Source organism: Ctenocephalides felis, unplaced genomic scaffold, assembly GCF_003426905.1.
Source record: "Ctenocephalides felis isolate EL2017-DRISC unplaced genomic scaffold, ASM342690v1 CF-g0.4_SCAFFOLD_01170, whole genome shotgun sequence".
In the NCBI taxonomy this organism is placed as follows: Eukaryota; Metazoa; Arthropoda; class Insecta; order Siphonaptera; family Pulicidae; genus Ctenocephalides; species Ctenocephalides felis.
This window is the reverse complement of record NW_020537324.1, coordinates 17,161,795-17,189,217: the sequence shown is the minus strand read 5'-3', so window position 1 is coordinate 17,189,217 and position 27,423 is coordinate 17,161,795. Positions and strand designations below refer to the sequence as shown.

General features: G+C 29.6%; 8 protein-coding genes across 9 annotated transcripts; 5 read left to right on the top strand and 3 right to left on the bottom strand.

Annotated features, from left to right (window-relative positions):
* Positions 1-1,437: 1,437 nt before the first annotated feature.
* LOC113368302 lies at positions 1,438-4,186 on the top strand. The gene is made up of 4 exons (XM_026609848.1): positions 1,438-1,606; positions 1,669-2,002; positions 2,068-2,274; positions 2,616-4,186. The coding sequence occupies exons 1-4, from the start codon at positions 1,598-1,600 to the stop codon at positions 4,142-4,144; spliced, it is 2,079 nt and encodes a 692-aa protein (XP_026465633.1). The 5' UTR covers positions 1,438-1,597; the 3' UTR covers positions 4,145-4,186.
* A 239-nt stretch (positions 4,187-4,425) lies between these two features.
* On the bottom strand, positions 4,426-9,506 carry LOC113368297 (cell division control protein 6 homolog). The gene is made up of 7 exons (XM_026609844.1): positions 8,994-9,506; positions 6,135-6,285; positions 5,861-6,032; positions 5,589-5,752; positions 5,098-5,513; positions 4,625-4,947; positions 4,426-4,564 (listed from the first exon to the last, which is right to left on the bottom strand). The coding sequence occupies exons 1-7, from the start codon at positions 9,247-9,249 to the stop codon at positions 4,469-4,471; spliced, it is 1,578 nt and encodes a 525-aa protein (XP_026465629.1). The 5' UTR covers positions 9,250-9,506; the 3' UTR covers positions 4,426-4,468.
* Positions 7,030-8,477, top strand: LOC113368300 (solute carrier family 25 member 40-like). The gene has a single exon (XM_026609846.1). The coding sequence runs from the start codon at positions 7,249-7,251 to the stop codon at positions 8,332-8,334; it is 1,086 nt and encodes a 361-aa protein (XP_026465631.1). The 5' UTR covers positions 7,030-7,248; the 3' UTR covers positions 8,335-8,477.
* Positions 9,507-9,599: 93 nt separating the features above from the next.
* Positions 9,600-15,890, bottom strand: LOC113368298 (serine--pyruvate aminotransferase, mitochondrial). The gene is made up of 7 exons (XM_026609845.1): positions 15,642-15,890; positions 13,132-13,324; positions 12,903-13,068; positions 12,073-12,228; positions 11,907-12,002; positions 11,099-11,347; positions 9,600-9,895 (listed from the first exon to the last, which is right to left on the bottom strand). Exons 1-7 carry the CDS (start codon positions 15,798-15,800, stop codon positions 9,742-9,744), a joined length of 1,173 nt encoding a protein of 390 aa, XP_026465630.1. The 5' UTR covers positions 15,801-15,890; the 3' UTR covers positions 9,600-9,741.
* On the top strand, positions 9,788-10,969 carry LOC113368301 (ubiquitin-40S ribosomal protein S27a). Its single transcript, XM_026609847.1, has 3 exons — positions 9,788-9,912; positions 10,049-10,384; positions 10,719-10,969. Exons 2-3 carry the CDS (start codon positions 10,064-10,066, stop codon positions 10,863-10,865), a joined length of 468 nt encoding a protein of 155 aa, XP_026465632.1. The 5' UTR covers positions 9,788-9,912; positions 10,049-10,063; the 3' UTR covers positions 10,866-10,969.
* A 3,842-nt stretch (positions 15,891-19,732) lies between the features above and the next one.
* Positions 19,733-21,791, top strand: LOC113366923 (serine/threonine-protein kinase mos-like). The gene is made up of 8 exons (XM_026608566.1): positions 19,733-19,990; positions 20,054-20,152; positions 20,392-20,513; positions 20,598-20,753; positions 20,810-21,041; positions 21,105-21,285; positions 21,356-21,475; positions 21,533-21,791. The coding sequence occupies exons 1-8, from the start codon at positions 19,854-19,856 to the stop codon at positions 21,743-21,745; spliced, it is 1,260 nt and encodes a 419-aa protein (XP_026464351.1). The 5' UTR covers positions 19,733-19,853; the 3' UTR covers positions 21,746-21,791.
* A 63-nt stretch (positions 21,792-21,854) lies between these two features.
* On the bottom strand, positions 21,855-23,959 carry LOC113366127 (C-factor-like). Its single transcript, XM_026607681.1, has 5 exons — positions 23,804-23,959; positions 22,835-22,886; positions 22,568-22,758; positions 22,352-22,501; positions 21,855-22,085 (listed from the first exon to the last, which is right to left on the bottom strand). The coding sequence occupies exons 1-5, from the start codon at positions 23,927-23,929 to the stop codon at positions 21,861-21,863; spliced, it is 744 nt and encodes a 247-aa protein (XP_026463466.1). The 5' UTR covers positions 23,930-23,959; the 3' UTR covers positions 21,855-21,860.
* LOC113366126 (thioredoxin reductase 1, mitochondrial-like) lies at positions 23,589-27,180 on the top strand. Of its 2 annotated transcripts, none has more exons than XM_026607680.1 (8): positions 23,589-23,737; positions 24,620-24,837; positions 24,969-25,099; positions 25,196-25,425; positions 25,549-25,949; positions 26,019-26,185; positions 26,573-26,764; positions 26,876-27,180. In XM_026607680.1, exons 1-8 carry the CDS (start codon positions 23,725-23,727, stop codon positions 27,003-27,005), a joined length of 1,482 nt encoding a protein of 493 aa, XP_026463465.1. In that variant the 5' UTR covers positions 23,589-23,724; the 3' UTR covers positions 27,006-27,180. The 2 variants fall into 2 exon arrangements, with proteins under 2 accessions (XP_026463465.1, XP_026463463.1); XM_026607678.1 differs by lacking the exon at positions 23,589-23,737 and adding an exon at positions 24,009-24,142.
* The last annotated feature ends 243 nt before the right edge of the window (positions 27,181-27,423 follow it).

Here is a 27,423-nt window from a genome sequence, read left to right as displayed (position 1 = left end):
TATAGTAATTGAAAATAATATGCTTCTTATTTGTTACTAGAATTGTAAAACCAATGATTAATAGTTAAGATTAATATCAAATTAATATGTCATAAAGTCTTTATTAACTAAATCAACGAAAATATATACCAGAACATTGAATAAGAAATGAAGCTTGAAGTCTCTGATGCATTGACATTATTATGTACTTAAATAAATTAATAAATAAACCTTTTTATTAGCAGATGCATGTGCATAAAATACTAATCAGTAAATATTTCACTGAAATACATGCAGGTAAACAAGTCAGTAAATATTTCACTGAAATACATGCAGGCTGATTTCAACAAATTTCGGTATATTATTTGTTATACGATGAATGTGCCTGTACATGATTCCAACAAAGCATTTATTGACATGTTATGTATAAAAATTGGTTGGACTCACATTGAAGAGAAACCTCTAAAGCAGGTACTAGAAGCCCCACACGAATCTAAACATTTAATTGAATCACTACACCACACCACTTCTTACATTTTATACACTTAATTTATAATTTGCAAATGTTCGAGTGCAGTCTTTTCTCAACACAGAACGCGATGCACATATTAGAGACTGTTGTGAATGAATTGGCGACTTTAAAAAAGAAAAAGGACTTATCGGCTTCAGAAGCATACATACATAAATTACATATTTGGCAATCGACAAATGTATATATAAATAAGCAAAGGATACAGTGAAAGCTGTAAAAGTGGTTTTTGATTATGAGATATATGAAAATTGAAGGCCCTGTAAATGAAATGTATTAATTATAAGCCATGATGCCGATAAGCAACCTCAACAACCATTTGTTGTTCTTATAGTACATCCGAATTACTTTTTCTCAATCAGTTTGATCTAATGAACTGATTAAACCAGATAATGCATACATTAATTAATTACAATTATGCAATAATAAAAAGTTCATAAATTATTACTTATGTCACAAAATCCATTCACAAAAACTATCAAGAAATATGGCCGCCGCCCTAAGGCTTTTGTAGCCAACTTCATGCTTATTTATACTTGTAGCCACCGCTAAAAAATTGCAATGATGGACAGCGCGAATTTCAAATTGAAAATCATATATTATTGAAACATAATTTGTTTGAAGTAAATGGATTTTATTGATATATGCAATAAGATGTTGCTATATTTAATAATTTCTAAATGAAAAAAACTTGTCATCGTTTGTATTGAAAAGAGTAGAATCAATAATAAAATTTTCTTAGAAATATCTTACCGTTATAATTTAATATAAATAACTTAATTATCTCCCCTTAATTATTAATTGTTTATTAGTTTGAAAAATATAAAAGTCATGAATTTATAAAATATATACAAGGGAGTGTTTATTTATATATTAGAGCACATGCTAATCTGACAGTTCTCTGAATTGTTTGGATTTTCATACTTTATAACCTAGACAATATGAGAATATAATAAATTCATATTCCCTATATAACTTATTCTAGTATATACTAAATTCTCAAATAATAATTAATATTTATTTAAAATGCATTATACTTAAAATTAGCTTAAGCATACTATTATAAAATCAGTGTAAAAATTAATAAACATGGATGAGGTATTACTATAATAATATATAATAACTGAAAACATTTGTTGATTTGATTTTCTATATTTTAGCTGGTTGCAGAAGTTTTAAAATCAAACGTGGCTTATGTGTTTGCAAACGGAGCATTGAATAAACATTTTGCTAATAAACATCCTCATGAGTTATCTTTAGGCCACAATCTACACAAAATTCCATCCATAAATTCTTACAATCCAAATGCTGTTTCTTCACTTTTTGCCGACTATCCATACAAAGCAAATTTGCCTATTCCTCTAATTGTGTCAGAGAATTTCGATACTGCTCATGCAAATTACATTGAAGATCCTGCCTTAAAAATTGTTAAAGAAAAAAGCCTGTGGTGCAAAAATAAACAAAAATTTCTTAATGTTTGGAAAAGAGATAAAGGTATTTTTTTTTCATTAAATAGTATTGTATAATTATGAAATATTTCTTAACATGTATGTTTTCAGAACTAGCTAAAAAGTGTTCGATCAAAGATAAAGATCCAAAGTGTGCAAAATTTCTAGTTGATTATGCTGAATTTAATTTATCAGACCCAGATGTTAATTTTAATTCAACTTATAATTGGTATTATACTGATGGAACTTTAAATATAATAGAAGACAATGGTATAAATATACTATTGCATAATTCATCTATTTTTGATAACCAAATAAGTAAGTATTATATATCAGAAAAGTTTGTATAAAATACCTTTATCTGTTAGCTTCTTTGGTATAATACTTCTAATCAAAATATTCATTATAAGAATTGTCTTATATAAATTATTCAATACCAAATATATTTTCATAAAGTTTAAAACAGTCTCAAAAAACTGTTAAAATTGGTTGTAGATTAAAAAATTAATTTATTCAAAAGCATTATTTTCTTTACTTGCAACTCAATATAGTTAATTTACATAAATTACTTGATGAGACTTATCTATTTCAATTATGTATGCAAAAAATTTAAATATTTTAATGCACGTTTAAATTATAACTAAATTTATTTTATCTAGGTGTAACTCCTATTCAACGATGTCCCACGGGGTATGAATATCACAGTACGTTCAGGCCAAGCACAAAAAAATTAAAACATGCTGAACCAATCTTTCAAATTAATTCTTGCAGAACTAAAGAAAACATAATACTTGGCGTTAGACAAAAAAAAACTTATTCATTATTTAATGTGATAGCAGATGATATATATTATCAAATCAAACGAATGAATGATATTACACAAACAGAATCTCTTACAAGTTCATGTATTGATAGTTTTAGTCAACAAAGTTTTGCATTAGCTGATGTTGACAGTGCTATCACTGTGTATGATCTGAATATAATGAAAGAACTTAATGTTCTGAGTTTGGAGAGAGAGCAAGATTTGCAAGATAAATGGTTATCAGTAAAGTATTTTGAAAGTAATATAGTATTTGCAGTAAACAGAAATAATATTTATTCTGTAGATTTGAGGGCAGATGAAAATCAAATATGTATTTACAAACCAGAAAAAGACAAATGTGAAGAGATGTCTGTTTTCAAATTTAGCGCATTTCACAAAAATCTCCTTTATGTAGCAGGAAATCATAATTTATTTTCTTATGATGTGAGAATGTTCAATCAGATTCAACCTCTGCAAAGGTGGACCCATGGTATGAAATCAACACCGCATTTGATGGATGTTGGAATTCATGATAATAAGGAAATAATCATTTTGGCTAGTCCTCTACATGATGAATTAAGATTGATAGTCAATACTCATAATGAAAATGATGACAAAAAATGTTTAAATGACATATTAGCTCAATCTTTTCACTTACCTTGGAAGCCACCAACAGTTGCTGATTCTTTAATATCAAGCCAGCTACAGGGTAAAATGTTAAAACCTGACAAATATTTATCAAAACGAATCAAATCTTGCAATGCAGGTTTAGCTTTGATACCAAATAATACATCTCTTCATATAATATGGCAAAATTCCTTCACAGATATATTTCAACAACAAATTCGACCAAACTTTGAGGCATTTTGCAATGAATATGCACATAGTTCACTTTCTAATTGGTCTCTTTTAAAATCCAAAACTGCACCACCATTGTTTGCCACAAACATAATAAACATGAAACCAGTATTTAATCTTTTGAAAGCTGATATACAGGAGATGCCAAAAACTAAAAAAACCCAAAATGAAAAATGGAGAAGACCTCTTGATAAGCTCACTAAGTATAAAGATGTTCTTGCACAAGATATTTTAGCACCATGGAATTTAGTGTCAGGGCCAATTGATAATATTCCATCACAATTAGAAACAAGTGAAGCTTCAACAAAGGAGAAGGTTTCGGCTTGGCTGGAAAATTCCTCTGTAGCAGAAAGTAACTTGAGTGAACATGTATACGACAAAAATATTTCACAAATTACTTCATTTACTAATTTCATGTCTCAACCAATATTACCGAATCATAATGCACAACCATTAATTACTAGTTCTCAACCTGTTGCAAAAGCTAAGATGACTACATTAAGAAAAAGAAAATATGAAGGTTTTTAATATGAGTTGAGTGCATTTATATATTGTAAATAGTAATTTAATATATACTAGATAAAAGCTAATTCATTGAAAGGTATATGAAAAAATGTTTGTAGATAAACAATATGTAAAATGTTTTAGATAAACAATATCAACATAAAATTAAAAATAAGTAAATGAATTTAAAATAATCATGAGACTGCATATAATTTGACCAATTAAAATATAAACACGCATATGTACATTATAAATAATTAAAATAGTTAAACATTAAATTATTTCAGTTATATCATAAAAACATTAAATAAGAATTAGGTAAACTAATAATTAAAACGACAAACAAAACTATTTTAAACAGGAAATATCTGCAATTATAGATGCCATTAATTGCTTGTCATGGAAGATTGAACTAATTTCTTCCTCGTCCCATTGGAGAGTAACCTGTAACACACAACCTGGTTGTAACAAAAGAACCAACTTTTTATATTTCTGCAATTTTACCTTCTGTAATCTTGGTTCCTTTTTACCACTTATTCTGATAATGCCTCTAGAATCCACAAGAGAACACAGCCCCACAAATTCAGTCTGGTCTACAGCCATAATATTTTGTTTAGTACATACTCTTTTATAAATGTCATGTAATCTTCCAATAGTAACATCACGGTTTGAAGATTTTTTAAGTATTAATAATAAAGAGCAAATTAATATACATTGTTGAATTGGCAATTCAGTTTGTTCGTTTTCTTCTGTTTTGTCATTGAGACTCTGCGGGGTGGAATAGACATTCTTCAACACTGATACTACTTGACCTAATTCAACACCAACTAAAATGAATAAAATTTAAATTATGGAGAAAATTTGCATGAAGGTATAAATGTTGTATATAATAATATAATAGTAATATATGATTCATTTTGAATATGAAAATATAAAAATTAAGCAATCTGTTTGAATTTTATATTATAATCTATTACCTGCAGGTTGTTTATGTAAATTATTTTTTTCAACACATGTCTGTTGCTCTGTCAACTCAATTACACGTCTTCCAATATCTAATGCACGTCTTGCATCTCCTGACACAGCAGCTACTTTTCCTGCCAACAATTGCACAGCCATAGGACTGAATACATCAGTGACTCCACTTGATTCTAGTCTCTGTTTATATATTTCCATTATTTGATTTTTTGAATAAGGTGCAAAGTGCATAAGCTGAGGTTTTAATTCACATTTTGATTGCAGTCGTGGTAATATTCTATCAGTTAAATCTAGAGCATTAGCAATACCAATGAGTATTAGCTTTGATGCTGCATATGATGGCCATTCAAAAATGGTATATAAAATGCTTTGTTTACGGCTGTCCAATTGATCTATCTCATCCAAAATCAGAAGTCTAATAATAAACAAGAATATTTACATATATATTTACTTATTCAAAAAATATAAATTTATACCCTAAGTATCTTACATCATTTTATGTTTTGATTGAATGTAAGTCTCTATAGCGCACTTGTAGTCTTTTTCAGTAGATTTGCACTTGAGTTTTAATTCAGTGGCTATACGTTCAAAAATTGTTTTAGAATTTTTAATCCCAGTACAATTTGCATAAACTATACTCAATTTGTTTTTATACTAAAAGAAATTATTTGATATAAATGTATGAATATAAAACAATATGTAATTAATATAATATAGAAGAAGGATATATATCCTTCAAAATAGTTTATAAAATAAGCTTACTTTCTGTATAATATTTGTTAAACAAGCTGTTTTTCCTGTTCCTGGGGGGCCACTAACATACAAGGATGTTGAAGTCTCTTTTTTCAAACTTGTGTTTATTATATTCTCTAACTCCTGTAACTCCTTTTCACGGCCAGGTAGGTTAATAGGAGCTGTACTATGTAATGCTTGCCTAAATTGAATTTTATAATTAATATAAAAATAATCACCAGATTGCAATGATGAATATCATTAATGTATGCTCAACTAGCTACTAAAATACTTAAAATTTTACCTAGCTATTTGTAATCTTCCATCAAGTTCATTTTTCTCATTTCCATTCTGTATGTCTAAAGTTAAATTTTGAAGTAGCTTATTGGTGGGCGATAGGGATAAAGCACTATTAACACGTTGACCAGTTCGGCGTATTTTTGGTGGAGAACATGCTAAAATAAAATTTTGTTTTATTTATCTAAAAGGATCATAATATAGATGTGATACAAAATAGTTTTACTCATGTTCTGTAAGATTGTGCAGAATCTAATTGGTATTATAAATATAACAATATGAAAAAAAAATATATATATATATATATATATTCAAGAATTCTTAAGTAATGAATAATTTAGAAACTTGATATTATGTAGTAGTGATATTGAGTTTTATTTGAAAATATAGATAAAGATATGTTTCCAATTAAAAATAGCACATTTCATGCCCTGTAGTGTGAAATGACAATGGAAAAGCTCTTCCATTATTCTTTCCTGATTCGAATTGGAGTTGGATTATTGGAGTCAGCTCATGGACCTGCCCTGGGGCAGAGCACCCCATTGATAAATAAGCATATGCACCTATGGTTTATTATGCATCCTTTAGATAAATAAGCATGGAGCACCCATTGTTTTATGATATATAAATTTAGATTATTATTAAACAAAATATTTTAAAGACTAAAAAGAATATAATGATTGTATTCTTAATGCATGGCTCTGCTAAATTTAAGAAACGGCATCATAACTGCAAAGATTTTAAAAATTCTATCGGGTTCTTAAAATTCAATATTACCGACTGACATTTAAATCAAGTTGACAGATTTTTAACGATCAAATTAAAATAATTTTTCTATATTGGTATTTGCACTTAAATGCTCCAACTTCATAACATTTAGTGACGTCAATCAAACAAGTTAACCTATAATTATAGTAAAATTGCGGCATTCGTATTAAAATTGGCAAGTATATGATGATGAAAATCTTCAAGAAATTAAATCATAATGTTTGTAAACAAATATTTTACAAAGTTCAGTATCGTTCAAATTGAGTTTTAAGAAAAGACGTGTAACAGGTTCGTATACATAACACCCAAGGTCTCAAAAGCCGACAATTTGTAATAAATGTGCATTGACAAAAATGGGAACCAAATCGAATTTAGAATTGGAGGAACTAGCATTCGCAAGTACGCCGACACAACAAATGGCAGCATCATGTTGTGGAGCCCTTATAACTTCATTATTTATGACTCCTTTAGATGTCATCAAAATCAGAATGCAAGCACAACAGAAACCAATATCAAACAAATGTTTTCTATTCTGTAACGGCCTAATGGAACATCTATGTCCATGTAACCCACCATCTGGCCCCAGAATAAATCCAGGTAAAAGCTTTAACGGTACAGTAGATGCCTTTATAAAAATATCAAAAGCTGAAGGCTTAAGCACTTTATGGTCCGGCCTGGCTCCAACATTAGTATTAGCTGTGCCTGCAACTGTGGTATACTTTGTACTCTATGAACAACTAAAAGTCAAGTTGATGAGTACAGAGATAAAAACATATTTTTTATCTAAAGATGTAAATGAAACCCCTGGGTGGGTTCCACTATTGGCTGGATCATCAGCAAGAGTTATATCAGCTATGTGTGTTAGTCCACTAGAATTAGTAAGAACCAAAATGCAATCAAAAAAATTAAGTTATGATGAACTAAGAATGGCTCTTCAGCACCTCCTTCAAAATCAAGGCCCCAAAGGACTATGGAAAGGACTCGGAGCAACACTCCTGCGAGATGTACCATTTTCAGCAATCTATTGGACCACATATGAAAATTATAAAAGAATTTGGTGTTCTCCAGATTCTCCCCCATATTTTTATTTTGTTGGAGGCGCTATTGCTGGATGTTTATCAGCATTGTTTACTGTGCCTTTTGATGTTGTTAAGACCCACCAACAAATAGATATTGGAGAAAAAGAGATCTACTCTCAAAAACCTCAACCAAGCGCAAATACTTTCACCATAATAAGAAGTATATATGACCAGAAAGGAGTCAAGGGCATGTTTGCTGGACTAACACCAAGACTCGTAAAAGTTGTACCTGCATGTGCTATTATGATAGGCTCCTTTGAATATGGTAAATTGTTTTTTATGAATTACAATAGACGAAATACTTTACTTTTAAATAGTGATGATCAAGATGTAAATATTCCCCCCATAACGACTAATTAAATATAGTCTAGTTCAATTGTGTTGTTACTTGGTGATAGTTAGATGCATGTATAAATGACTTATGTATATAATATATTTTTATAAAAAGATGTAACATGTTATAATTACTAATGATAATTGTTCTAAAACGTAATACCTAATTTTATTAAGTTACCATGTTGATTAATTAAGTTAAATGAACATAGTACAAAAAAGTGATAATAGGCATAATTGTTAGTTAACAAGAATTTATATTTTACATTTCTATGTAACATAGAAATATTTAGAGTGCTGAATGTACAAAATTGTTGACACAGATAAATTGGCTTGTCTATGCATAATTAAATGATAATTTTGAAAATTGGTTTCTTTATAAAATATTTCTTTTGAATTTAGTATAGAAAGGTTTCAATCAAAATATTCTATTATTGCTGCATACAGAATGTTTTAAATGCATGAAATAAAGAATCAACAATAAATGGATTGTTGTTTTCATGGCACTCTCTTCGATCAAAAATACTACATAAAATATGTATACTGTTTAAAAGAAAACATCTCATCAATAACCAAATGCATAATAGAAATTATAACACCAGGTGTAAATAAGCTTGTAATCACGAGTGCAAAATACTGATCAGCTTAACTGGTCTGTATGTATGATAATATGTGACATTATTTACCTTCATCAAAACTTCTTGCATTATCATCATCTGATGTTCTTAAGTTATCTTGATTATTGCAAACTATATTTTCTTCATCGCTGTCCAAATAAGCAATTTTCCTAACTCTGGTAGACCTCCTAGAGGATTTTTTTATATTTGTTTTCGATGTAGATTTGTTATCTAAATCTTCATCAATTTTGTTTTGAGAATAAAACTTTAACGTAGAGGACTTCTTACGTTCGCTAAATGGTATTTTTGTTTGTACGGTATTCATTTTAATTATAACAATCACAACAATATATGTCACTTTTTAAAAGACACTTTATTAAAATAGTACAACTAAAACATGAAATATAGCACTAGTAATTTATTTAAAATATTTGGGGCACTATTTAAAATTAATAAACTAAAATAATGATTATTAAAATCACAGATAATTAAAGCCACAAACAAAACTAGTTGCTTCGTAAGAATCTAAAATGTTATACATCAGCTGAGATGCATTCGCGCCAAAACCGCTCGACACATAGTAATCGCAGTGCTGCCATCGTTCAAAATCATAATTAATCAAACACCTGTGTTGACAGTTATGAACATAGATAAAAAAAGTACGGTTATAAAGTTAACAAACATTAAATTTGAAACAGCCATAAAGAAATAATCATTTATTTAATATTAAAAGCACTAGTACATTTCATTTTAGAGTTATGTGTTCATATATATCATATTTGTAAAAAAATCACATAAATGCTTTCACATCAAAATATTACAACTTCACAGTCGTTGCAAATCTTATGGCTTCCGGCAACACTCTTAAGACAAAATCAACCTTTTCGTCTGTGGCGTTCGGCCCCATTAATCCTATTCGGAAAACTTTTCCTGCCGTAGGGCCCAAACCTCCGCTAATTTCTAGTGAGTGACTAAATTTAATGTCGTGGTGAGTTAATAATGCAATACAAGTGATTGTTTAACATATGTGACTTCTTATCAATGCGATATAAACTTTAACCTAGCTTTTTTCTACATGTGCTTTTTATTCGGATTAAATATATAAACAAAAATATTTATTTTAGGTAAGTGGTGCAACAATGCAGATTTTCGTCAAAACCCTCACGGGTAAAACCATAACCCTAGAGGTTGAAGCTTCTGATACCATCGAAAATGTTAAAGCTAAGATTCAAGATAAAGAAGGAATTCCTCCAGATCAGCAAAGGTTAATCTTTGCAGGTAAACAATTGGAGGATGGCAGAACATTGTCAGACTATAACATTCAAAAAGAATCCACCTTGCATTTGGTGCTCCGCCTTCGTGGTGGTGCCAAGAAACGCAAGAAGAAGAATTATTCAACACCAAAAAAAATCAAACATAAGAAGAAGAAGGTTAAACTAGCTATTTTAAAATGTTACAAGGTAAATTCATAGTTCTCGAGAAATTATTTAATACTTTATAATATTTATTACTTTGGTTTTGTTAGGAATCATAAAGTTTATGCTTCGTTATGAAAATTTTTCTTCATAAGTGCTTTTAATGTTTCATATCGTTCAATTCGATATCTGTAATGAGTTAACTATGAGTACATAATTAATAATTAAAATTTGTATTCCTTTGAGAATTTATCTTTTTAGTCATGAAATTACTTTTTAGTTTATTACATACACATATACCTGCAAACTCTATTGCAAGACCTTTCATTTGAATATGCGAACATTTAAGATTAAGTTCTAAATATTAAAATTTCAACAGGTTGATGAAAATGGTAAAATATTTCGCATGAGGCGTGAATGCCCCGGAGAGGCCTGTGGAGCAGGAGTATTTATGGCTGCTATGACAGATAGGCATTACTGTGGAAAGTGTGGATACACCTTAGTATTCAGCAAACCAGAAGAATAATCGTAATTATGAATGTTTTAAATTCACATTCAAAATTGACTTAATATCTTGTCAAATGTTATATGAATAAATATAATACAATATTAAAGAGACTATTGATCTAAGTATTCAGTTTTTTTTTTGTGAAGATGCTAGTGATAATTTAATAAATTAGCGGTTAAGTTACGTTTCAATAAACGAACAAGGACTATGTTTCTATCTGAATAAAAACCAAAGATTTCAAAAGTACTTACTTTGTCATCATATAACTGCATACTTTTGTCCAATCAACACCTGCTGGAACTTTGATGGTAGTGACGTTTGGTAATCTTGAAGATTCATCTTTTACTAATAATTCCATACCCAACTCTTCTATTCCTTTGTGCAATCTTTTTGCAGCTTCTTCATGTCGAGACCACATTGATTCTAAACCTTCTTCACAAGCAATTTTGAGAGCTTCCCGAAGGGCATATAGCAAATTTGAAGATATTGTATGATGATATCTTAAATTAAAAATAACAAATATTAAACATAACCAAAATATCAATAATATTGGTTTGGTATTTTATGTAAAGAGTTTATTTTATATTTTAAAGTGGGACCTGTTTAAAACAATTCAATCCATAATAATCATTTTAATTTAATGAATAAAATACTGAAGATGGCTTACCATGTTGATTCAAAATTAGCCTAATTTTCATTTACATTTTAGTCGTATTAAAATTTTACTTTGATAACAATCCAATGAAAGTCAAAGGCCATTAGAGAAAAAGATATAAAGCATGTTATAACAAAGAAGGCAAGTCACATAATGATATCGCGTACTTATACGGCGAATGTGTTAGATGTAAATAAAGCCAGTATTTATAATTATAATATATTAACTCTTTCCACTCGCGAATTGCGAGATTTATATGAATTTTGCCGCCAGAGCGGCGGCATCCGAGCCTGAAGGGTTTATATTATGATAACTGAAATGAATTTAGGATAATATTTTATATTGAAGAAATAGGAAAAATCATAGATTCATATCTACATTTATAAATTCACGGTATTACTTACATCCGAGGTCGTCCAAAACAACTCCAATAATCACCCAATAAAGTCATATCCCAATAGTACACCGTTACTGGCGTTTTGCGTGCGAATATTTTCTCTCTGAAATATTAAAAATATGTATAAAATTTACGTAAATCATTCAATGTTTTTTAGTCCAATGCAAACTTACTTTGCTCTTTCACTAAAAGATATCGGAGTTATTCCAGGAGGGGCTGCTAAAGCCTTTTGCGAACCAGTGTAAACTGCATCAACGCCCCATCGGTCTGCATGAAAAGGCGTTCCTCCCAATGCTGCAACTGTATCCACGGCAAATAAGCAATTATACCTGTAATAAATCATCGATTATTGGAAAAACATCATTTTTACCAGCGTTGTAACCACAATTCACGAATAAATAAATTCTAAAACAAATATTCCAAATATTAATGAAACGACTTTCCGCACGCGTATAAGATGCTCGTTTAGACCATGAACTCCAACATTATGAAAAGTTGCATTTATTGCCAAATTTTATTCAACAACTCCTCCGATTTTTATCAAAATCTATTCAGCACGAATTCCAACTGATATCTTTTGAACGGTTTTTAAATTTCAAAATCTGTTCAAGATTTTTGACGAAAATGTCGACCAAAAATTGTGTACGTGTATCTGCTAATTATGAGGTAAATCCTCAATGATTTTAAATTTTTAAAATTGGAGTAGCAGTTTGTGTCAAACCATCGGCAAAAGGTCAAATTTCGGTTTTCACACATCCTCCTTCACACATATTTTTTCCAATTTTGATGTCAAACGATTCAGAATGACTTGGAACGTCGAGAAAACATAAAATTCGCAAATTGGGTTTTGAATTAAATTTCTTTCAGAAGTTCATATATTTACATAATATCATTAAAATGATGTATTGACGCACTTTTCATTCATTTATATATGTATATAGATAATATTTTATATACGAAAAACAATGATTGCACTGAATATGAAAAAAGGTAATATTATTACCTATGACATAGATCTCCAAGACCTTCAATTTTTTGTAATACACCGGTTGACGAATCGCCCTGTGTAACGAAAAACACTTTAGGACAATGAGTGGCCAATGCTCCTTCAATTTCTTCGTAAGTTAAGGCAGTTCCTAATGCCGATTCTAACAGTTGGACTCTCGCTCCTAAAAATTCATTAATATTAGATCATATAAAGACAGTTGCAACAAAAATAAATGATTTTTTACCATATCTTCTAGCCATATCTGCTGCACGTAACCCCCAAATGCCACTGACTGCAATTAGAATGAGTTCACCAGGTTCTAACAAATTACATATAACTGCTTCCATTCCACCATGACCACTTGCACTTACTGCTAATGTTAATTGATTTTGAGTTTGGAATATGTACCGTATTCCTTCTTTGATATCATCCATTATCTAAAATCCGGATATCAATTTTATGTGTTTTAAACAAAAGTCTTATTAAAAACATTGCTATTTCTTATAAAAATCATTCAGTTAATTTCTGTTATTAAAGAAACAACTGTTATTAAGAATTATTGCAGAATTAAAATAAACTGGTCTAGTTTCTTAATGATCATCAAATAAAAACCGTCCAATCGGTTTAATTACAGAATTAGGTTTATATGAATGTTTTTGTGTAAGAGTGCTATGAGCTGTTTCGATATTATTGGTTTTTAGAAGGCAATCCAATGGTTCTCCTGTCTAAATTTTAAACTTTACATTATTTTCACCAATATTGATTTTTTTGAAATTTGATGCAACAATGCCGGGGAAGGGCTATTTTTACTTGGAAACATATTTCCATCTATCAGGTAAAAACCGATATCATTGCAGCTTGATATCAGGCTGTCCGAGGTGGTTTTGTGCAGAACCTTGAGCTGCAAAGTCAAAGTTCTTACCAAAGCACTACGGAAAAAAGATAGTTACCCCTTTTTTCAAAAAGTAGTAAATCTAGATTCAGGAGTAAGGATTGCCAAAAATACAATATTTTACTAAATATTAATATTGCAAATTATTTTGAATATTTATAAGCAAGATTTTCAATCCAATTAATAACGAATCAGTCACGAATACTATACAATCTTTGAGCAAGATCTGCAAGGTCAAAAAATCATTTTACACGTAAATTATCGATAACCAAAATAATCAAATTATTGGAAACCAACATCCTGACCATGGTAATATGTGGTAATATGCATATTACCGCGATAGAAATTGTTGTTTTCTTCAAAATGTATTTATTGAAATTTGTTTACATACGTAATCATGTCTATACGCATATAATGTATGTCATAATGCTGAGAAAAATATTTGAGATGTACATTGCAACTAATTATTCATAGGAATTTATTATATGAACTTTGATTAAGGCGTCATCACGAGATAAATAAATATAAACACATTGTTTACATACCAAATAATTAATAAAATTTTTCTTTGTACTCGATAAATATTTGAAACATAGTGTAAGTGGCATTTTGCCTTAAGGCAGTTGCATGAACTGAGAATTGCATGAATCCCAACAAGCGTATTTTATGAATTTTTATGAGTAAACCAGTTTTCGTAGACCTATAATATTTTAGGATGTTTGTTCAGACAATGGACTGAATTGTTCAGACAATGTGACTGAATAATGACTATGCAAATTTTCACTAAAATTGTCAAAAAACTTATCTACAATTTATAAAAAACAGCCCCGCTGATAGTCTTTACCAAAATCGATCAGCACAATTTTCAAATCACAAATCGGTAACTGTTTTTGAATTTAATTTGAATTTTAACCCTTTCCACTCGCAAATTCTGAGATTTATATGAATAATTTTGCCGCCAAAGCGGCGGCATCTGAGTGGAAAGGGCTAAATTTTCAAAATTAGTTCAGGATTCTGATAATATTTGTACTTATGCAGAAACGGTTCGGTCGATCGTTGCGCAAAACTAACCATCACAAGTGCTTATTTTGAATTTCACCAAATCAATGCAGCCGTTTTTTTTAGAAACGTCCATGAAAAGTCAAATTTTAGATCACATACAAACACACTCATACTTCTTGCAGATTCTGAATGAAATGTTGATTTTTTTTCTTTTTGATATTTTTTAACAGCAACCAGAACCTTTCGTCCTATGAGCTGTTGGGCCGAAACTTCTCCTTACCTCGTATTTTTTAGATGGTAACCCAATGGTTAATCCATCCATATTTGATGAATTTTGTTATTAGAATTAATCTAATAGGGCTGACTTTTTATTGGTGCAGCAATAACGGGCAAGGGCTATTTTTACTTGGAAACATATTGCTATCTATATTTCCAAGTGAAAATCGTTGTCACTGCTGCCTGACAACAGGCTGCTCGAAGTGGGTATCGAACGCGGAACCTCTGATTCAGGTCCCGTCGCTCTTAACCGCTTACCTACGGGCGAGCTCGAAATGTTGAAATAACACAAAATTGGTCTATCGGTTTTTGTTATAAAAATTTTAAAAATAAATATACAATAAATTATAAGTTTATATATATAAATATAAAAATACATATAAATGCTTATTTATAAAAACTTTCAGTCATTTCTTATGAAAATATGTTTTTAAAATATGAGTTATTTCATTATTAACCATAAAACGCGTTTAGTACATTTACTTTCATTCAACAAGTCATTCAGCACAAGTATTAGTATAATATTTGTTTTTATCTCATAATTAGTCAAAATTTTAAGTTTTAATTAACAATTTATTAATTACCTTTGTACATTCCGGATGTAAATGACCCAGCACAGGGTTGCTCATAGCTTGCAGGACCCTCGGAGGACAATTAGAAGGTCCTGGACCCATCAAGAGTTTATTAGGAACAACAAGCTCCTCGCGTAGCACTGCCGGCGTATTCACATCTAACGAACCCATATCCGCCAATTCGTTAACAAAATTGGCAATTTAATAAAGTAAAATAAATTACAGCGAAATAAAATAAAAATAATAAATTTATTATTACAACTTCATATGTTGACAAACTGAATGTAAATGACGTTCTACGAACACGTGAATGGGTATATGAACGCATTGTATCAAACTATATTGATGTGTGAGTAAGTAATGTAGATAATATTTATTAGAGATCATTTACTCATACATATGTACAATGAGCGATCGTACGAAATGAATCGTATTTATAATATAAAATAGAAACATGTTTTGTTTTTTTAAAAATGTTTACAAAACATACAAATCATTTGCATCATGCTATTAAATTGGAGGAATAATTTTATTTGTAAATCACTTGAGTAACTTTTAATTAAAATATATAAAAACTAGTGGTGTTTAGCATTGTGCCTTGAGGCAAATTGCCGGAACTTCCCGTACGACAGTGAAATATTCAAAGAATAAAATTTAGTTAAAAAACATTTTTTTTAAATTAAAAAAATGAAACAAAAAAAATCCCCAAAAGCTATCGTTTCGTCAACACAAAAATACAGTTTTCCTGAATCATTCATTCCGATACTTAGCTCCGTTTTTCCGAATCGGCTAGACCTACCTTTGCCAAAATCTAACCACCTCTTTCACCCATCATTACAAATCGGTTGTTTTTTGGATCATTTAAATCGGATGCTCCGTTCTATCAGAAACTCGATTTTTGTGCACTTTTTGCACTGCATCTCCGAAACGGCTTGACTTGCCTTTGCCAAAGACTAATTAGCACGTCTTCTTATCAATAGGAATCGATTGTTCCTTGAATCATTCAAATGGGTTGATCCGTGCGCCCGAAAACGTGGACGAAAAATGGTATCCATACATGCATGCCGAAAAAGAAGTTGCGGGTCCAATAAATGAAAATGGGGCTCCACTACTAGACCTCAATACAACTATAAATACTTAATATATTATACGTAATAAATAAATTAATAAAAATAAAAAAGCATTTTACTATTATAAAACAGACATCGTGAAACCTAGTAGAAGGCAAGTTTCGCGTTATTACCTAACAAAAAAGACGTAGACGGTTGATGTAAAATCGAACCTGACAAATGTTAATAATTATCCATAGTTTCACTTTTAAAATTCAATACTAAACTGTAGTACAGTTAAATATTTATAAAAAATAGTTATTGGGTAAATAGGGGGTCTACGAGTTTGGGAACCTATGGTTTAGACCAGGCATCGGCAACCTAGGGCACGCGTGCCAGGCTTGGTCAAATTATCTAATGTAGCTCGCTAATGTAATTCAATCTACATTGAAGCACTTAAAGATGAATTTTCCAGATGCAAAGACTTTAAAGCTTATGTGCCTAAATTTTCCTTCCTCATAAAACCAGATTTCATAGATCCATCAATAATACCGTTTGATTTTTCAATTTTTGAGTCGATGAATGTTGATGATTTTGAAATGGAAATTATGGAACTAATATCTTTAGAATTATGGAAAACAAAATTTAAGGAATTACGAAAAAATCAGGAAGACGACTCCATGGAAAATTAAATTGTTGGATGACATCGTCGGAAATATTTAATTGTTTAAATAAAATTGCATGCGTTATCCTTTCACCTTTTGGTTCCACATATCAATTTTACACCCATTGTAGTATTTTTACACCCATTGTAGTATTGTTTACAAACATTGTAGTAATTTTACACCCATTGTAGTATTTTTACAAAAATTGTAGTAATTTTACACCCATTGTAGTATTTTTACAAAAATTGTAGTAATTTTACACCCATTGTAGTATTGTTTACAAACATTGTAGTAATTTTACACCCATTGTAGTAATTTTACACCTATTGTAATATTGTTTACAAACATTGTAGTAATTTTACTCCCATTGTAGTAATTTTACACCCATTGTAGTATTTTTACACCCATTTGAGTAATTTTACAACCATTGTAGTAATTTTACACCCATTGTAGTATTTTTACACTCATTGTAGTAATTTTACACCCATTGTAGTATTGTTTACAAACATTGTAGTAATTTTACTCCCATTGTAGTAATTTTACACCCATTGTAGTAATTTTACACCCATTTGAGTAATTTTACAACCATTGTAGTAATTTTACACCCATTGTAGTATTTTTACACCCATTGTAGCAATTTTACACCCATTGTAGTATTTGTATTGTTTGTATTGTTTACAAACATTGTAGTAATTTTACTCCCATTGTAGTATTTTTGCAAGTATTGTAGTAATTTTACACCCATTGTAGTATTTTTACACCCATTGTAGTAATTTTACACCCATTGTAGTATTGTTTACAAACATTGTAGTAATTTTACTCCCATTGTAGTATTTTTGCAAACATTGTAGTAATTTTACACCCATTGTAGTATTTTTACACCCATTGTAGTAATTTTACACCCATTGTAGTAATTTTACACCCATTGTAGTATTGTTTACAAACATTGTAGTAATTTTACACCCATTGTAGTATTTTTACACCCATTGTAGTATTGTTTACAAACATTGTAGTAATTTTACTCCCATTGTAGTATTTTTACAAACATTGTAGTAATTTTACACCCATTGTAGTATTTTTACACCCATTCTAGTAATTTTACACCCATTGTAGTATTGTTTACAAACATTGTAGTAATTTTACTCCCATTGTAGTATTTTTGCAAACATTGTAGTAATTTTACACCCATTGTAGTATTTTTACACCCATTGTAGTAATTTTACACCCATTGTAGTATTGTTTACAAACATTGTAGTAATTTTACTCCCATTGTAGTATTTTTGCAAACATTGTAGTAATTTTACACCCATTGTAGTATTTTTACACCCGTTGTAGTATTGTTTACAAACATTGTAGTAATTTTACACCCATTGTAGTATTTTTATAAACATTGTAGTATTTTTACACCCATTGGACTTATGTACATCAAATTATCAGATATTTTATAGAGATTTTAATACTGTGTACATATTTTGTGTAATTTTTTTTGGGTTCAGTACCATGATTTTTAATTTCAGTATGGGAAGTTCTAGCAATTTGAATTAAGGCACGATGCCATGCACCCCACTAGTTAATAAAAATGTTTAAAAGATAAATTTGGTTATAATTCTTTTCCCACAGAACCTGGTTATATATTTCAGAATTCAGGCGGCACCCTGAATCATATTGGTAGAGTGGCTCGGCACACCACAGTTAAAAGCTTGCCGACCCCTGGTTTAGACCATGCGGAAGACCCGCGCATTATCAATATGCAAAGATTCATTAATTAGTCAATTTTATCAACAATGAATTACGGTCAGGTCTATTTTTACTAAAAACTAATCAGCACGATTCCTATCTGATATCTTTCGAACTGTTTTTGATCAATTTGAATTATTAAAATCGGTTCAGGATTTTTAACTATGTGCTAATTAAAAAGAAAATTAATAAAGCATAATCAACGCAAGTCCTTGTCGAATTATATTGAATGGCTTTTAAATTAAAAAAAAAACGTTATGTTTTATAAACAGCTGACACATTTTCATGCCCCTTTGAGGTCTAACTACTCATTATCGCAAAGACAAAAATTTTATAGAAAATAATTTTAATCCAAATAACAGAAAATATTCTGTATCGGATAGCAAGATTAGTTATAACAGAATCTTTAGATAATTATAACAGATTCAAAAATATTTTTCATTTAACAAAGTACACGTGGTGATTAGCAAACCAGTTACAAAAGAAATCTTTCAAAATAGATATCGCCCTCGAGTGATAGTTGAATAAAAATAGTAAACACCAAATGCAAGGTTTTAAACTTCATGAAATATAAACATACAAACTAAAATTTAAATGCCATCTTTTAATATTTTTGATAACAATTTGCATGCATTTTTAGTTACATAATATTAGTTTCATGGCATGGCATGGCATTCATGGCAGGCAGAAAGAGTTAGAAGCCAGTCGCAAATGTAATGCTACCTGTATTACAGTTTTAAATTAGGTCGAAAAATTAAGATAAAAAGCACATAATGGCTACCAGATCAGGAAAACTTTTTAAACAAACAGCAAAAATATTGAGTCCACGCACAAGTACACCAAAATTTTATAGACGTCCCGAGTTACTTAGAGAAGCTGCGAGAAATGAATATTTATCACCTAATTATAAGTAATATTTTAATATTTTATTTTTTATTTTTTAAGGCATTTTATTGTGCTTATTGTTTTATAGATCGCCCACAATACTGTCTGATGCACCAAAAAGTTTCAGGAGTAGTAGTTTGTTGTCCGAGGATGTAACCAATATTTATAATTCGCCGAACCGCCAAACGTAAGTTTTGTTTTGTATTTTTTATTTAATCATTTTTTTATTTAAATCTGTTGCAAGTATTAATTAACATGATAACAGAAACTAAGACAATCATGAATGTACTTAAAATAATAAAATGTACATATTTTCCTTGATAGTGATATGTTACTTAAAATCAAAGAAAAATTAAATAAGTCCGAAAAATAGTGAAAATAAAATAGAACAAGAGTTATTTAAATAATTATTAACGTGGTTTACAGGTCGCCTATGGTTTATACCAAATCAGATAGAAAATCAATTCGAAATCTATTTCATTCGTCCCCTCTTAAGGATACATCAAATAAAATATTAAATGCACCACGTATAGAATTAGAAGATACAGGTAAATACCCATCTATCTTATTTCAATAAACAAGAATATTGCTCGTTTTAAAAATAAAAAAATAATTGAAATATTTTTTTTTAGAATCTGATACAAATTGTCTGTGTTTTGATACGCCTAAAGTAAAAACATCATTGAACAGATTACGGTCTTCCTCCTTCTATGAATACGAAACCTCTACTCAAAAACATTTACTTGGAAAGGGATCGTTCGGATATGTTATAAGATCGCGATATAAAGGTTTACATTATAAATGCAATAGTTTAAAAGTCTTTTATACTAATTTAATATTACAGATATGAATATTGCCGCCAAAATCGTTCGCACAAACAATTCCCGTACAATTTCTAGTGGAAAAAGTGAAAGAAATGTATTACAATTGAATCATCCGAATATAATAAAAGTATACAAAATCATACAATCCTTTGACTATGCAATAATCATCATGGAACTATATGAAGGATGTCATTCCTTGAAAAAGTTCATCGGATCTTATATGGATTTGTTATCTGATCACGATCAATACAGGTTAGCTATAGTTGTATATTAAATTGTTAATGAACTTTTCATCAATTTTATTTTTTATTTTAGATACTCATATCAAATCGCAGATGCTTTAAATTACATGCACAGCTCCGGAATAATACATCTGGATATTAAACCAGCAAACATCCTAGTTTTAGACAACATATGTAAAGTTTGCGATTTTGGGTGCTCTAGGCAAATTACTTGCAGTGAAAATCAAGATACATATGATTCTAATAATTTACAGGTATGAGAATATAATCTAAATAAAATTATATTCTCTATATATATAAACTATTCAAATGAGTAATTTCCAGGGAACACTAGAATATATTGCACCTGAACTACTTCAAGGAAAGATTCCAACGATAAAATGTGATATATATTCTTTGGCAATATTGATGTGGCAAATGCAAAACTGTTGTGAACCCTACAAGGTAGATAACATAAAACATAATAAATATACATAATATATACATATATAATGTTTTCAGATTATTGAGCCTGATTGTCTTATCTATAATGTAGTGAAATACAACTTGAGACCGAGATCAAAAATAACTAGGAGAGTAATTAGTTCAAGTCAACGCATGTATGAAAAGTTGTATCAAAAATGTTGGCTCGCAGATCCTGCAGAAAGACCAACGGCCGTGCAAATTATGAACAGTTTACAAGATATTCAAAACTTGGCTGGTTTACCAATGTAATTCGTTTTATTCTTGAGACAATACAAAAACATTTTATTTAATTGATTTTTGTTTTAAATAATTTCTATTAAATTATTAAATATTTACAGTTCTCTTTCAGTAATGTACATATTTATTACCAAGGTATTGGTTTTCCATCGTACTGGAGAAAACCACCATTGTCTTTTTCATTAAGTTTTGTTAAAGTCTTGACAATACCATCAACACTTTCAGATATGTCTAAGGGTGCTTTATTGCCTCCCATATCAGTTTTTACCCACCCTGGATGCATATTTACAGCAATGATACCATCTGATTTCAAATCAACACTCATAGATTTTGTTGCAGCATTTAATGCAGCCTGAAATTAATATTTTTGGTAAATCACAAAGTTAATGTGACAATAAGTGAATGTTTGAAATTCCATTCATAACGTATAGGTGAATTTATATTAAATACTTTTGTAAGTGATGTCATTCAAATCCCAGTTAACTGTGTGTCAAATTCTTGATTAGAAAGCAAAAATATTCCAGTGTCAAATAATTGTATCATATAAAACTTTTTTCAAGACATTTAGGTGAAATTTTATATCTTATGCTACTTCTTTAAACAATTTAACTTATTTACCTTAGTGCATCTGTATGGATAAAGACCACCTGATTCATTTTGAGCAATCGAACCAAGCATGGAACTCATATTTATTATAGCAGCTTTAGCAATTCCCATTGGCAATTCACTATTTGCAGAGGAAGCTTTCTTGAGCAAAGGTAAAAATGCCTGTAAACATTTATATTACATTAAATGATAAGAGATATATCATATTTGTATATAAATACAACATACCTTTGTTAACATGACAGGTGCAACAGTATTAACTAAAAATGTATCCATCATTTTGTCAACTTCAGTAAATGCCAGTCTTGTAGATCGAGGCGAAACGCCTGCATTATTGAAAAGCACATTAAGCCCATCGTCTCCTACTATTTTTGTTACTTGTTCCACTAGAACTGGATAACTTTCTATGTTCTTTACATCTATATATTGAATAAAATGTAATAAGAAATAAATTCAGAAGTTATATGTAAAAATTAATGATATTTGTGTGCTTACCAAGTTCCAAAATATGCACATTCTGATGTTTGTTTGCAACTTCTTGCAGATCCTATAATTATAAGGTCATATGTACATTAGTGAAACTAATCTCATTAATTAATTGCATTTCATTTTCATTTCATTCCATTAATTTTAATCGAAGATCAAATCAGAAACTGTCTTTGCTATACAAAGATAAATAATTTATAATAATATTTTATATGAATAAGTCAATTTGCATATGAAATCTAAATGAATTTTATGATTTCTTAAATATTATTGAATGAATTTATATTTCAATTTTAACAACATTTATGAATATGGGATAAAAGAAAGTTAATCTTATAAAAAAGAAAGTCAAAAGATCCTTGTTAAATTACCTTTTTTTGATATCATAATGAAAATATATATGTTTGTAGTACTATTTAAATTGCCAATGTGAGTGTATTAATTTGAATTGTAAATTATAAAGTTAATTAAAACAACTTAATTTTACAATGTCAAACTTTCTGTGCTTTCGCATATTTAAAAAGAAGAAAATGAACGAACGGACGACATGTGCCTGCTCTGATAATAGTCGTACAACATTTATAGAAAATATTGATTTTAATACATCAGGTATTCCATAATGATGACTTAACACATTTTTGATTAAAAATTTAATCATTTGCTAAGCGCGCGTTGATTGTTGCTTCGTAATGGAATGAAATTCCTTGAATGACATGACGTCATATGTCAGAACATTCTGTCAATTCTACAGACAAGATTTCTGTATCTCGTTCTGGGTGGCAATCGTACTTACAAACTTAACCGGCGACTTATGGTTATTTTAACGTTATCCGTCTAACCCAAAACGTGTTTTAAATAGTTTAAGAAGTAGTAGAACAGATTTGTTAAAGCAGTTACAAATGGCACCTATTGGTAAGTAACAGTTAAATAATTTTAAAGTGTGGTTATTTTACAAAAAGTGTGTGATATTAAGCTTACCCCCGCGTTATTCACATTTCGGCATGTCGCAATGACGTGCTTCGGATTCAATTCTTTCAGTACACTCTTGACCAGCCCCAAGCCCAAACCGCGATTACAACCAGTGATTAATATTGATTTCATCATTACTTTATTTGATTTTAATAAAGTTGTGTTAATAATGTGACCTTCGTTCTAATCGGTTCGAGAAAGTGTAATTGTCATACTTTTTGTTCACGCAAGATTGCGTCTATAATATGGCGCTTTTCCGATGTTATCTCAGACAATTATCTGTTAAAAACTTACATAAAGGAGTTGGATTACAAATTAATGTTCAATTAATACGACATTGCTGCACTAGTAAGTAATTGCACAATGACAGAAGGAATTGACACATTTAGGTTATATTTTGATATTTGTAACAAATAAATTATATTATACTATTTTCATTAAAATGGGTACGTTTTATGAATTGCACGAACATTATTTAAAGTGTTACTTACCTTTTTAATTTAAATTACATTTATACACTCCAAATATCAGTAGTGGATCATGCAATCATGGTGCTATCAGTGACATTCACAACTTCACTTTAATATTGAATAATAAATTGAATCTGATTTTAAATAGATCCTGCACAATGTTTAATGTTCAACGTTTTTCTTGCACAAATAACACACCAGTTATATCATTGTATCTGAAATAAATAATTTACATATCGATTCTTGGCATAAGAATTGTTCAATTCAGTTTACATTTACAACTGGTGTTGCACAGAGAAATTTAGCTTTTACAGCAGCTGTTGTTATAGACTTAATTTAAATTTATATTCTGTAGGAGAACCAGAATATGATCTTGTGGTTATCGGAGGAGGCTCTGGCGGATTAGCTTGTGCCAAAGAAGCAGTAAATTTGGGAGCTAAAGTAGCAGTCTTAGACTATGTAGTTCCTTCACCACAAGGAACAAAATGGGGCTTGGGTGGCACATGTGTAAATGTGGGATGCATACCTAAAAAACTTATGCATCAAGCATCTTTACTTGGAGATGCTATATTTGTAAGAACATTTAATAATTAATTCAAGCTTTAATGTTATTTATAAATTCCCTATGATATTGAATAATATAATACATATTATAATTGTGTTAATATTATTCGTCTTCTGATTGGTTATGTTTACGTTCGTAGGATTCTTCCTTTTATGGATGGAAATTTGATAATCCTGAGAACACAAAACATGATTGGTTTTCATTAACAGAAGCTGTTCAAAATCATATCAAAAGTGTCAACTGGGTCACTAGAGTAGATCTACGAGACAAGTAATTGTTCATTCCATTATTTGATAATTGTTGATAATGCACTGTTACTGATTCTGTATTTTTATCAATTTTACCTTAATATATTTTATTATGCAGGAAAATCGAATATATTAATGGCCTAGGATACTTTAAAGATCAAAATACTATTATAGCTGTATTAAAGAATAAAAGTGAAAAAATATTGTCTGCCAAAAATATTGTTATCGCAGTTGGAGGACGGCCTAACTATCCAGATATTCCTGGAGCACTAGAGTATGGAATTACTAGTGATGATATTTTCAGTTTAGATAGAGAACCTGGAAAAACTGTAGTTGTTGGTGCTGGTTGTATCCTTTTACAATAAATGTGGCATATTATGCTCATTTTATGAAGTTTTTATTTTTATTACAGTGTTTACTTTAAACTATCTACATTATCCATAAACTTTTCTTAACTTAAATTTAAATTAGACATTGGACTTGAATGTGCAGGTTTTCTGAAAGGATTAGGATATGATGCAACAGTTATGGTCCGCTCAGTCTTATTGCGTGGATTTGATCAACAAATGGCTAATATCATTAAGGAATCTATGATTGAAAAAGGAGTCAAATTTTTAGATACATGCATTCCAAAATCAGTAGAAAAATGCTCAGATGGCAAACTTCTTGTTACTTGGTTAAATACTTCTGATAATACCACACATTCAGATGTATTTGATACCATTTTGTTTGCTATTGGAAGGAAAGCTTTAACAAAAGATTTAAAATTAGATAATGCTGGTGTTTTATTAGAAGAAAATTCAGATAAAGTTTCAACTGTAAATGAACAAACAAATGTGCCTAATATTTATGCTGTTGGTGATGTGTTATATGTAAGTTTGAATTTTATTTTAGACCTTTAGTTTGTACAGCTATAATTAAACATAATAAATTACTTTTAGAAAAAACCTGAGTTGACACCTTCAGCTATTCATGCTGGACGTTTATTAGCTAGAAGAATGTTTGGAAATTCAACTCAGATAATGGACTACGAAAACATTGCCACCACAGTATTTACTCCATTGGAATATGCTTGTGTGGGCTTAAGTGAAGAAGATGCAACTAAAATGTGAGTTTATCACTTACTATAGCATGAAAATTATTTCAGTATCTTTATTTGATCTACTGATAATCCTTATCAATAACACTTCATATGAGATAACACTGTCGTGAAAATGTTCTCTTCACTGATCATGTTTTAAGGCTATTTATCTATAGCAATTAAACCTGTCATATATTATCATTTATATTCATTTTGGTTTTGAATAAATTACTTTAAATAGTATATATTGTACATTGTTTATTAGTATTTCAGACATTATTATATCAGCTTTGTTTTCAATCTACTTTCATCACAAGAACACGGGTATTAATTTTTTAATTGGATAATATAGATATAGTTTATTTGAAAATTTTTATTTGAAAAAAAAAATCTGTACCAAATTATATTTTCTAGGTATGGCGCTGATAAATTAGAGATTTATCATGCATATTATAAACCTACGGAGTTCTTCATTCCACAGCGTAGTATCAAGCATTGTTACTTAAAAGCTGTTGCATTGAGAGATGGCCCACAAAAAGTTCTTGGACTGCATTTTATAGGCCCAAATGCTGGAGAAGTTATTCAAGGTTTTGCTGCTGCTATGAAGTAAGGCATACTCTATTATTAGTATTGAATTACTTTTTCAGTATTAAATACATCTTGTAGTATGTTTTCATTTATTATCTATATTTTATAATATGTTTAAATTATTTTTAGGTGCAATCTTACAATGGAAGCTTTGTTAAACACTGTTGGAATTCATCCAACAATAGCTGAAGAATTCACTAGACTAAATGTTACAAAACGTTCAGGGAAAGATCCAAATCCAGCATCATGTTGCAGTTAAACATTATTCTCGCTTGTGATGTCCTATAATATATATTTATATGCAGTTGATTACAGAAAAATGCCACATAACTTGTTAGGAAACTGTTTATAAACCACTATTTTTTTAGCATTATTTTTGTAGTTGTTATATTTATATTTCCAATTGTGATATTTTAATATTACATATGATAAAAGTGCTTTATTGTATTATTACTGTATTATTATAAATAATTGAAAACTTTGATAATATTTATTCCTTACGAATTGGCACCAGCTATTAACAAATGCTAATTGAAGTTGATACATTCAGAATGCTTTATCCAGTTTTTGGATAAACTTTCTCCCTATAACACTTTATTTTTTTATTTTCAGTATAGTGATAAAATATTATGAACAATAATCGTTAGTTTTAACATTTTACTTTTATGTATGGATTT